General features: G+C 39.1%; 1 protein-coding gene and 1 pseudogene across 2 annotated transcripts in view; one reads left to right on the top strand and one right to left on the bottom strand.

Moving 5' to 3' along the window:
• DPY19L4 (dpy-19 like 4) overlaps positions 1-10433 on the top strand; it is a 56741-nt gene extending 46308 nt beyond the window's left edge. Inside the window, exons 18-19 of the mRNA XM_080938585.1 lie at positions 4227-4385; positions 5797-10433. Coding sequence (XP_080794711.1) covers positions 4227-4385; positions 5797-5961 — 324 coding nt within the window. The 3' untranslated portion in view covers positions 5962-10433. The remainder of the gene's footprint in view (positions 1-4226; positions 4386-5796) is intronic.
• Positions 10434-11429: 996 nt separating this feature from the next.
• LOC308437665 (transcription factor BTF3-like) lies at positions 11430-11895 on the bottom strand (annotated as a pseudogene). Its single transcript has one exon. The product of its transcript is annotated as a transcription factor BTF3-like (transcript).
• Between the last annotated feature and the right edge of the window lie 834 nt (positions 11896-12729).

Below are 12729 nucleotides of genomic sequence, written 5' to 3'. Positions count from 1 at the left end.
TTTGTCCTTAACAGGCAACAGGAATGCACCTGGTACACAGACGGTCATGCAGGCAAAACATTCATAATAAAAATATATTAAAATACTGCCTGGAGGATGTTGTATGCCTTTAACTTGAGCACCCAGGGAAGCAGAGGTTTGCTGAGTTTGAGGTCAGACCGGCCTGTCTGCATTCAAGTTCCAGCAGTCAGATCCCTGTCTCAAAGAAAACAAGACAAACAAATAGAACTGGCTGTAGAATCTGTGTCTAGACTCAAATGTTAGATCTGTGCACTACCTTGAGTAAGCTACTGGATCTGGTAATGATAGTATTGGTTCCACTTCCTACTTAGGAGAATTAAATGACTAAACCATAGTACACTAAATGAGTAAAACTTCAAAGTTAACTTTTGTATTTTAGTATGCACTCGGTACAAAGAGTCCAAAGGAATGTAAGAAGTCATCATACATATATTATTCTTTTTGATGTTGGCATTGAAGACTGATGAACTGCTTGTATGGAAATGGGATGTGTCTAATCACATGCTGAAAAAGTACCACAAACCAAGACGTGTGTGGCTCCATAGCTAGAAAATAAAGCTGGGTGCTGATGCCACAGCCTTTAATCCCAGCACTGGGGAGGCAGAGGCAGGTGGGTCTGGTCTGTAGATACGTAGAGTTCCAGGACAGCCAGGGCTACCCAAAGAAACTCAGTCTTGAAGTCACACATGCACGCATGTACACGCACATATGCACATTGCCCCCCCCCCCAAAAAAAAAGAAAGGAAAGGAAAGAGAATCAAAGAAAGTGAGGCCAGATTCTGTGGAACTGTCGTGTACTGAAGAACTGAGGTTGCTCTTGAGGCATCTGGGAAGCAGCAAAGACTGAATAAGTAATTATTCCAGCCGCACGGTGGAATAATTAGATGTGTTTAGAGAGCTGACTGCCCAGATGGTTCCGAATGCTTTTAATCTTAGAACTTGGAAGACAAAGGCAAGGATTGCAGTAAATTCAAGACCAGCCCGGACTATCAAGAGACTCTGTCAAAGATCCAAAGAAGAGGTTTTTAAAAATTTTTTAAAGGGACAGAGGGAACATTAATTATTGTCACAACAGAACACAGGGAAGCAGGTGGAGAGGACAGGGACATAAACACACGGGTGACTTGTCTCACAGGCAGCAGTTAGTTGTGATGAATGTTTGCTGTGCTTTAAAAAGATGGCATGGTTTGGGCAGAGTATGGACTGGGAATCCCTAAGACTTGGTTTCCTCCCCACAGTTTTAAAAACAATAACCTGGGCTTTTTGTCTTTGAGACAAAAAAAACTCACTATGTAGCCCAGGCTACCACAATGCACATCTTTGTTTTCCTTTGTTAGGAACTTTCCCCAGTACTGTGTTTCAAAATCATTCATAATCAGGTTTCTAATAAAAAATTTTTTTTATGTTTTATGGAACTTGGCTCCAAGAGTAGTAACCGTATTTTGTTTTTCTTTTTTTCTGTTTGCCTGTATGGTACTTAGTAACCAGCAGTTACTGTGCTATTTTATCTAATCACAATCCAAATGAAGTTCTGCACAAATGAGACTGCTCTCTATTAGACAATCTCTACTTTATGATACATGGCTCGTCTTTGTACAGCCTCCTACACCATGGTTCGTCAACTCGGAATGCTATTGTTTGCAGAGAACACTGGGTAATATCTAGAGACATACTTGTTTGTCATAACTAGAGCTTTGGTTCTGTGAGCATCTAGCAGGTGTAGACGGGTGCTGGTAAACACCCAACAGTGGACAGTGCAGCCTCTGTCCTGTCCTCAAAATGAGGTATTTGCCCCAAAGTTTCCATCAGACTAAGGTTGGAAAACGTTTCTAGCCTCTCAGTAATGTTGTTTCTCAGAATTGTGTGTGTGCGTGTGTGTGTGTGTGTGTGTGTGTGTGTGTGTGTGTGTGTATTTGGGTGAATTAGGAGACCAAAAGCGGGCATCAGATCCCCTAGAGCTGGATGTACAAGAGACCCTGTAGAAGAGCAGGAAGAGCTCTTGCCTGCTGAACTGTTCCCATAACCCCCAGGAGTGTTTTTAAAGTCCCAGGAGTTTATTACAACTTTCTAAGGCTTAAAAATAAATAAAATTGTGGAAGCATTTGCCAGTGTGTTTAGGCTGGGATAGACTAGAAATATGTCAGTTAAACTTAGTATAGCAAAATGAGGTAGAGATTATCCTTCGATATATTAACATTCTGTATAATGTTTTCAGATGCTAAATGGTCATCAGTCATGACATCTAGTAGGTAGCTTACGAGCATTCTTCAAATAGATCAGATTCTTTAAACAAATTATATGTATATGTATAAAATATATGTATATGTTGTGGGTGTTTTGCTTGCATGTATATATGTGCACCATGTGTGTACAGTGCCTTCAGAGGCCAGAAGAGGATGTTGGATTCTCTGAAACTGATTTTATAGACAGCTGTTGTTACAGATAATTGGAAACTACCATGTTGGTGTTGGGAATGGAGCCTGGGTCCTCTGGAACGGTTGCCAATATTTTTTTAAGTTTTAATCCCAATCTAGTGTTTTGTTTTGTTTTTTTTTTTAGGTTTATTTAATTATTATATATAAGTACACTGTAGCTGTTTTCAGACACACCAGAAGAGGGCATCAGATCCCTATACAGATGGTTGTGAGCCACCATGTAGTTGCTGGGAATTGAACTCAGGACCTCTGGAAGAGCAGTCAGTGATTTTAACCACTGAGCCATCTCTCCAGCCTGCCAATATTCTTAAACACTGAGAGATTTCTCCAGCCACAGGACTGTACTCAGCCTAGCTATTAGATTTGGGTATTTTTCAGAACAAATAGTATGTGGCAATATAGGTCTAACAGAGATGTAATGAGACCGCTATCTAGTCATGGCCCGAGTTTCAAGCATTTTTTCTGAGTCATTTCTGAGTGACCAAACTATTTTTAACATTGTTGACTCTTGTTTGGAAAATGAACATTCTGACACGAGGCAATGAAACAACAAGAACTATTACAACACGATAAGACAAGTGATTAAAATTTGAAACCAGAGAGAGGACTTGGATCAAATTTCTTCAGAGAACTACAAACAAACGATTTGCATATGAGGGACATGACTTTGTTCAAATCCACAGAAAGATATCTCTACAGATCAAGTAGGATAGTGAAAATCAAAGGGACACATTTACTGGACTTGCTGGTATATACCATTAATCCAGTACTGAGGCTTGTGGTAGACAGAGAGAAGACAGTCTCTGTGAGTTCAAGGGCAGCCTGCTTGGTCTACACCTCAAGTTCCAGGCATGCTAGGGCTCTATAGACACCCTGTCTCAAAAAAAGAAACCAAAAAGACAAGTGTCTAGAATATAGAGAGCTCAAACAGAGCCCTGTTCACAGCCTGTGGAGACTAGTCAGAGTCTTCACAAAATTACCTGCAGTTTCCTTGTAACACATCAGCTCTGTTAGAAATGCAAATGTATGTCCTGCACAAAACTCCTGCATAAGTATTTGTGTATGGTATTCATCATGGCTCCAAAATGTTTAAACTGATGATAAATGAAATGTCTTATCCTTATGTTAGCAGAGTAAATATTGTTTGCCTTTGAAAAATAATGAAGCACTTACGCTATAAAACAATATGGATGAACTATGCAGGCTTTATGCTTAGTGAAGGACGTCAGTCACATAGGACCACACATTATAGATCCCATCAATTTCAAATGTCTAGAATAGAAAGAAACTTTGTAGAGACGAAGCAGGTCATTGCTTATCTGGGACTGTGGCAGGAAGTTGGGAGGGGACAGATAATACACACAGCACTAACACAGATCTAAAGTTGTCCTGGTACATGTGCAGCTGTGTAAACACGAACCCGATTGGTTGGTGAATTGTATAGTATTAGGTTGTACTTTAAAATTTTTTTAAATTATTTTTTATAATTATATGTGTATAATGTATTGGGGGGTATGTGCATGTGAGCACAGGTGTCTTGAGGAGTCCGAAAGACAATCTCATATTCCCTCCAGATGGAGTTATAGCAGCTGTGAACTGTCTGATGTGGGTTCTGGAACCAAACTCAGGTCTCCTGCAAGAGCAATGCATGTTCTTACCTGCTGAGCCATCTCTCCATCCCTGTAAAGTGTATTTTATTAAAACTGTGTAATTTTAACTAACAGGTGCTTTCACTGTCTTTTAAAATTTGTTTTAATTACTTTCTTTCAGATTTACCAAATTTATTCTAAGCGATCTGCTGAGGATATTTATAAAATACTGACATCTTATAAAGCGAACTACCTAATTGTAGAAGACGCCATCTGCAATGAGATAGGAACCACGAGAGGCTGTAGGGTTAAAGATTTATTAGATATTGCAAATGGACACGTAAGTAACCATTTAAAAGATGATTGTTCTGACTTTATTTAGCATTATAATCTTCCTCCATGAGTTGTAGCTGCCTTAGCTCACCATCTTCCCTTGCAGCTTGTAGTAGATACTCTGCTATCTAGTAACCAGGATGACTCACAGGGGAACTTGTAAGGTTCACAGAATACTGGGAACAGATGCTTTTATTCCTAAGAAAATTAGGCTAGAGGACTTGAAAAAAAAATGAATTGATCATTCTGAGTTGTAGGGTAACAGCCAAGAATTTTGCTTTTTCTTCTGAAATACTCGTGTTTGTCTTCATAAGCTGAGGCCAGTTCGGAGGTAAGTGATTTTTTTTTTTCACAGTTCCCATGTTTCAGGGTGGCGAGATGGCTCAGTGTTTAAGAGAACGCAGGTTCAGGTCTCAGGATTCACATAGCCCCTCACAACCTCCTGTAACTCCAGCTCAAGGTGTTACAGTGCCCTCTTTAGGCCTCTGCGGGCAGTGCATGCACGAGGCGTACATACAGGTGCCAGCAGAACACAAAGTAGATCTTTGGAAAATGTTCCTGTTCTCCTACCTTGGTGACAAAGAAAGCTTGCACAGTGACTCATTTACCTTATGCTGCATGTATTTTAATAATATGATTTTGGTTTGTTGGTGACAGATGGATATAATCAAGCAGTGATATTTTATAATTACTGATATATTTCTGTCTACTCTCTGCTGCCCTTCTGTTCTTTGGCACCCCACCTTTCTGCTCTTTCTTTCCTGGAATACCAGGCATAAACCTAAGCTACTTTACCATCTGATGTCAGCCGTGATGTGCCTCAGTGGGTAAAAGTGTTTGTTTCCAATCCTGACAACCTGAGTTCAGTTCCTAGGACTCCAGAAAGTTGTCCTCTGATCTAAACACACATACATACACACACGCATGCATGCACACTAATGTGGTAAAAACGCAAAACTTAAAATTAGCTGAGCTCTGGTAGTGAAAGCTAGATGGGAGTTAAATGTTAGTGGGGGTGTAAGAGCCTAGGATTACGGGACCTACACAAGAACAATGTGACGGTATAGGAGGAAGAAGGTACATTCACTTTTTACCCTGAGAGGCTGTCTGATAGAATCCTCAAACTACGATGGTCCGTTATAGGCCAGTGCCAGCTAAGTTTTAGGGCTACATCCTTCACAGACTACAGACATTTTATGCTCATTTCCTAATCAGTGCTCAGGAGCTCAGTGGATGTGGGGACTAGGGAAAAGCCTAAATTTGCTAAACAGCATAAGATATTGTACTCATATATAGCAATGATAATTTTCTTACACACATATATATAGTAATATACTGATATATATTTCCTAGTAGGAGTATTATATTTCTCATATATTTAATAAGGTTTTTAATATTGTATTTCTTATTTTTGATAGGTGGTCTTCGAAGAAGGCGACAAACTAACGTATTCAAAATATGGACGGTTTTGTCATGAGGTCAAAATTAACTACTCTCCATACGTGAACTACTTCACCCGAGTTTACTGGAACAGATCCTACTTTGTATATAAAGTCAACACTGTGATTTCCTTCCAGTCTTGAAAAATGATAGGGCCTTCATTTCAAAGACCTGTTACTTGAAGTAAAATACAGTTTTCTTGGACCTACACAGTTTCTTACAGATAGTGTGGGTATCTGAAATGCTGCTATTCCTCCCCACGCCTGCAGATTCCTGGGTTTAGAGTTTTCTTGGAAGTAGATGGTCAGATGTTGATGTCTTTCTGACAGCTTCCTTCCTTAGTACATGACTGAAAGCTTTCCTTGTTGCACCGTCTCACAAACCTTAATCTGTAGTACCCATCTCTGTTTGAATATTTCCAAGGTCAGTGTTTACTTCACAAACATAATTTTTAACTAAGTACTTAATGTGATTTAATTCTACAATACAAGAGAAAATTCTCCAAGGAAGTTTGTAACAGATGCACACTTTTTACAATTAAAAATAATAGAAATGTCAGTTAAAAATATGTGACATTTAAATTAAAATGGAAATAACATAAAGGAAAGTGATTGTTTTTATGATACTGTTCCTGTCATCTGCTAAGTGAGCAAACACATTCTTAGCGAAACATAGGACAGATTCATACATTTAATTGTTTCATGACTATTAAGTGGTTGTCTTTCCTCATCTATGCCCACTGAGTTGATAACAATTTAATCATGCTAAAACAATAACTTGTGTTAATAGATACATACGTACATATGTAAGTGAACTTTTAAAAATGATTTTACAGTTTTGGATGTGGAGCATACAATGTAATCACACTTTCTATGGACATATTAGCATTGTCACAATAATAACATAAGCACTAACATGTGCATCAGTTTCTGGAGGTATGTGGAGATGCTTTAAAATATAAGAGCAAACAGTTAATTCTCAGCAGTCCAGAGTATAAATGCTGTATTCCTTGGTGTATTTTTATTTTTGTATCATTAAAGGAAATTGTAAGCCAGTGTGTTGGCTCATGCCTTTAATCTCAGCACTTGGGAGGCAGAGGCAGGTGAGTCTCTATGAGTTCGAGGCCAGCCTGGTCTACATAGTGAGTTCCAGGACAGCCCAGAGAGTTAAATAGGTAAGACCCTTTTTTGGGGGCGGGGGAGGAAGAAATTTCAAATGAATATGGCCTCTTAAAGAGATTCAGGATGAAGCCTATAAATAAATGGTTTAAATAAGATACATATTTAATTTTACATTATACAGCTATCTTGTGAACAGGTTTTATAATTTTATTTATTAGAATGCTATAAAATTGCTTTTTAAGAACTCCAAATTAGGAAGACAGATATTTCCTTTTTTTGTAATATCTATGTACATATTTTTTTTCAAGTATGTGCACTTGGAGTAACTTCTGGAGCTTAGGTGACATCTGTCACCTCCCCTTAGTGTAAATGGTCCTGTTCACTGTAGACAAGCAGCTGTGCAGTGTATCTTAGGTGGACTCTGAATATCTGGGTAGTCACTAGTGTTTAACATCAGGCTTTATGAAAAACTACCAGCTACTCAAGTACACATTGAGTAGTCATGTGGTCATTCCTGTGATCAAAGCCTGCAGAAACAGCTTTCACATTATAAAGGGAAAAGTGCACAAGTACTTCCCTTGTAGTCTGATTTTTTTTTTTTTTTTGCAATTCCCTTATAAAATGAATTGTATTTTTGTTTATGTTATGACATGATAACATGTACTGTTAGTATTAGTAATCTGCTTTTGCTCCCGTCAACTTATTTCTTAAATAGATATAAAGAACTTTTTAATTGAAAGTTTATAATTAGTACCAGGCATGATGGTGAACTCTTTTAATCCCAATATTCAGGAGGACACAGAGGCAGGCAGTTCTCTGGGTTCAGGCCAGTCTGGTTTACATAGTGTGTTCCAGGATAGCTAAAACTACCAAAAAAAAAAAAAGTATATAATTAGCTTTTTTATTCAGCATCAGCTGAAACAAGAAGTAAGCTTTATTATAGAAATGGCAATATTGGCTGACGATGTGTTGATCAGTGGCATAGTGCTGGGCTAACACACAGGTCCTGGTTCACAGTGCTGGGCTAACACACAGGTCCTGGTTCACAGTGCTGGGCTAACACACAGGTCCTGGTTCACAGTTCTGGGCTAACACACACAGTCACTGGTTCACAGTGCTGGGCTGCACACACAGGTCCTGGTTCACAGTGCTGGGCTAACACACAGGTCCTGGTTCACAGTTCTGGGCTAACACACACAGTCACTGGTTCACAGTGCTGGGCTGCACACACAGGTCCTGGTTCAGCCCCTAGCACCTCGGTGGGTATTAGGGGAGACAGGTGAAGAAAAGAATGAAGTGAAGTATTAGGTATCAGAGATAAGTTGATTCACTCCCATCTGAACTGTCACTAAGACAACAACACTAGAAACTTTATGTTGAAAGCATTTAATTTTTTTCTTTAGTGATTCATGGAGTAACAAGTGAAAAACTCTACCACTTGGTACTATAATTGCTTATTATAGTTGGGTAACGGAGCAGCTGTTGGGTTCAACAGTAAAGCTGCATTGAAGGAGCAGAGTTTACAGGATTTGGGTGGGAAGGAATTCTTCAAAGAAATATTGAACATATTTGCTCTTAATAACACAAACCCATAGAAACAAGTGCCTTAACTTCTTTATTTCTAAATTCGTCTTATATTTTATATCTATTACCTATTTTCTTTTCCATAAGAAAATACTGTTAACTTTTGCCACATTGACAGCACAGTAGGTGCACTTTCTCCCTTGCTCCTGTACAAGTGTCCTCCAGCCTTTCCTAGTGCCCAGGAGCTTCTGGGCTCGATCCGCAGCACAACAGAAGGAGCCGCCCCCACACCATTCTCATCATTAACTTCAATTCATACTCGGTTCAAATAAGCAAAACTTTGTCAAGACTCCCAGCCTTCTAAATTAGTTTATTTAGCCCCTTAAATGCCAAATAGCCCAACAAGTGAGACCTACTTGATAAGGGATGTAATATGGACTCCGTGAGTTTAGTAATTTTTTAAAAATCACTTTGGCATCTGTATCTTGGTGTTCTGCATTTTATTAGCAATTTAGTTTTACAATCTAAGTAGTGTGTGCTGCAGTCCAGCTCTGACTTCACACACACACACTCTCGCACACCAACAGAGAGAGAGAGAGACAGAGACATGGAGAGAGGAAGAGAGGGGGAGAGAGATAGAGAGACACCGAGAGAGACAGAGAGAGACAGAGACACAGAGACCAACACACACACACACACACACACACACACACACACACACAGTGGCTTTTCCTTCTAGAATATTAACCCAGTTGCCAATAACCTCAGTGTTCTGACACTTTTCCACACTGTACAGATTGACTCAACAAAGAATGAAGATGTGGGTGTTAAATTGTGTTAACAATTTGTGGCTGAAAACCATGCCTAAAATAGATTACTGGTTTCTTGTATACCTCTCTTATTAGTTTTGATAAATCTTCCTTGCGGCTTCTTATTTTTGAGTTAGTAACACATTTTAATGTCTCTTTATGTATAAAAATTGTATTTTTTTCAGTTGGGTTTTTAACAGTTCTATGTAAATTGATCTTTTAGTAGACTTATTTTTAATGCATGAAAATAGGACATGTGCTACTGCTTCTATATATTTAAGAACTTTTAAAAGCTAACAACTACTTTCTAATTTATATTTTAGTGTGTTCTTTCTTTTAACATATCTAGAAACATATGATGCACACTATGGTCCCAGCACTTGAGAGGTAGAGACAGGAGGCTCAAGTGTTCAAAGTCATCCATAGCTGCATAAATGAGTTTGAGGCCAGCCTGGACTTCATGAGCCCCTAACTCAAAAATAGATCCAAAAATTAAATACATAGTCTCTATTGTTGCTATTTGGTAATAGCTTTAGACTCAGTATGTATTAGAAATCTGGCAAATTACAAGGAAAATCAAACAAGTTTTTACCTGAATTACTGTTTTTTTTTTAATGTATAGAGTTAATGCTTTAAATCACATTAGATGTAGTGTTGCAAAGAAATATATATGACACCTTATTTTCTGTCTAGTGAAATTTCTAAATAATATATGTGTTTCTGTAATAAAAATTACATTTTGGAATCAAATGTGTTGAATTTAGTATAAAGGATTCTTTGTATTGTTCTGTAATCTTGGCTTATGAAATACTCTGCAATTCTATGACCTTTACTTAGGACCATTATCTATATTTTGTGTAACAGTGACATAACAGAAAATAGCACATAAATTACCTTTTCCTGTTTTAAGCCAATAGCCTTTGTACAGCTTATCAAGAATGAACACAGCTGCCTTTATGTAGGTCGACCTCTGAGTCCTGACTGTGCTGAGAGTGTTTAAATGTTACCTCCTGTAACTAAGCTTGCATCTCTGCAAAGGTGTAAATCATTAGTGAGTACAGATACGTTAAAAGACTTGTTTGTAAGTATAAACAGTTTTATCCCAGGTTTTGTAACATTGATATCCTTTTATCAATAATGATGTTCTTTCATGCTTGTTTACCCTCCTTGTTTTGTGTTCATAATAAAACTCAGAATTTTAAGCCGCCTTTAACTTGTTCTTAAACTTTCTTGTTATATTTATTGAGCTATAACTAATAGTGCAGCTCACTTTTTTTGAGCGTACAATCCAGTGAGTTTTTTCAATAATATTGTTGTGCAGTTTTCACTACAGCCAACTTCAAGACATGTTCATTGCCCACCACAAACAAACTCCATTCCTTTTGGCTGTCAGCTGACGCCACCCCCTCCTCAGCTTTAGGCACCTCTCACTAATCATATTGTCTCATCCTGGATGTTGTATGTAATGGAATCATACAATTGATGGTATTTGATGTCTGGCTGCTCTCCCTTGATCTAACCTTGTCAGGGTCCATCGACTCGTAGCATGTATTGTTCCCTTTAGCCTGGGATGTTCTGTCTCCACAGCTTCTGTCTCCCACGGCAATGCTGTCAGCCTTCAGAATACTGCTGACCCTTGAGTCTAATTCTTCATCTTGTAATGACCCCCAACCATAAAACTACTTTTGTTGCTGCTTCATAATTGTAATTTTGCTGTTTATGAATCATCATGTAAATACCCGTGTTTTCTGATGATCTTAGGCAACCCCCTTGAAAGGATTGTTTGACTATCAAAGGAATCTCAACCCCTCAGGTTGCAAAACCTGCTCTAGAGAAAACGAATAATTTCAGGCTCACAGTGCACAGTTGGAAAAGTTAAGTCTGGTTTCTTTTATTTATTTTTTTAACCAGGTAAAGAATTTCATTAGCATTTTTTAAACTTTATTCCCAGGCTTCTTCAGCTTAATTTGCCGCAAAGAATTAATTAGGTATAAGCGAAAACTGAAAAGAGCTGCAGTGTCTGGGGGGCTTGGGCTTAAAAATGTTAGAGATCTAGATTTTATCAGATCCATAGTAAACAAAATTTTTAAAAAGGAGTCATGATGTAAAATAGCAGCTCCTGTGACTTCTGCAAATGTCACCTTTAGTTGCTTCAGTTCAGTTTGCCTCATTCTTAGAAGCCTCATCAAAATTCTCCCCCAGATCTGGAACTTCATCCTCCTCCTCTCCAGTAGTGGGCGGTGCTTTTCCATCCACAAATTGTTCAGGCAGAGCTTCAGCCAGTCTCTTTAAACTAGTCAGACTGTCTGCACCGAGCTGGTTTAGGATGCTGGGAAGCATGTCTGTCAGCTGCTTTGTCTCAGCGTGGCCTGGAATGGTGAAGGTGTCTGCTGAACTTTAGGGTTGTTCAAATGGATCACTGTTCCTTGGTTTGTAAACATGTTCCCCTCTTCAGTACCAGAGACGTTGCTTACCCCTAACCGCTTTAAGGAGAAGTGCAGTTTTTATTGCCTGCTGTGGCCGTTCCGTGAACCACCTTTCTACGAGCAATTCCTTTCCCACCAATGCACACTTGTGCCTGCAGTTTGGTGAGGTTTTCCTGGTTCATGATCGTTTCTTTCATCTTGTTGGAGTGAAAATGGGGCCAGGCGGGGAACTAAGGCTCAGGCTCAGGGGGTCTGAGCAGACCAGCTGAGATGGTTTTTATGATTCCCTGTTACTTTTATGTGCATTGTTGTTTTGCCTACATGTATCTCTAGGTGAGGGTGTTGGAGACAGTTGTGAGCTGCCATGTGGTTGCTGGGAATTGAACCAGGGTCCTATGTAAGAGCAGCCAGTGCTCTAAACCTATGAGCCATCTCTCTAGCCCCAAAGTTGTTCTTTTTCTTTTTTTTCTTTTTCTTCTCTTTCTCTTTTCTTTTTTTCTCAATATAGGGTTTCTCTACTCCTAGCAGAGTAAATGTTCCCAATTAGAGCTAAGAGCTCAGTTCCTCCTGCCCTATGTTTATCTGCATAGGGGAGGTAGCTCTTGGTTAGTTGGTGCTTGCTGGATCTGCCATTTCAGCACCCGGTTTCCCCGATAGTCTGGTGACTCCTCATCTACATAGTGCATTTTCTGTCATACAGGCTGTATATACTGAATCTGAAACAAAGGCCTTCTAATTAATTAGTTAATTTTGAGTACTAAGAATCTAACCCAGAGCCTCACACATGCTAGGCTAGCTCCACTAAGTAACAACCCAGAAGACCTCTGACTCTAGGCAGCTTACTGCTATGAGAGGACCTCTTCACTTAAGGCCAGCCTGGGCTCCATTGTCAGTTCCAGGACTACCAGAGCTACTGGTGAGATCTTGTCTTGAAAAACAACAACCAAGGTGTTGTCATGACTATGGACAGATGGTACAGTTGACATTCTCCAGCCTCATCACAACTTGTGATGGTTCTTTTCACTGTGCGC

Source organism: Micromys minutus, assembly GCF_963924665.1.
Source record: "Micromys minutus genome assembly, chromosome: 26".
Taxonomy (NCBI): Eukaryota; Metazoa; Chordata; class Mammalia; order Rodentia; family Muridae; genus Micromys; species Micromys minutus.
This window is presented reverse-complemented; position numbering and strand designations above follow the sequence as displayed.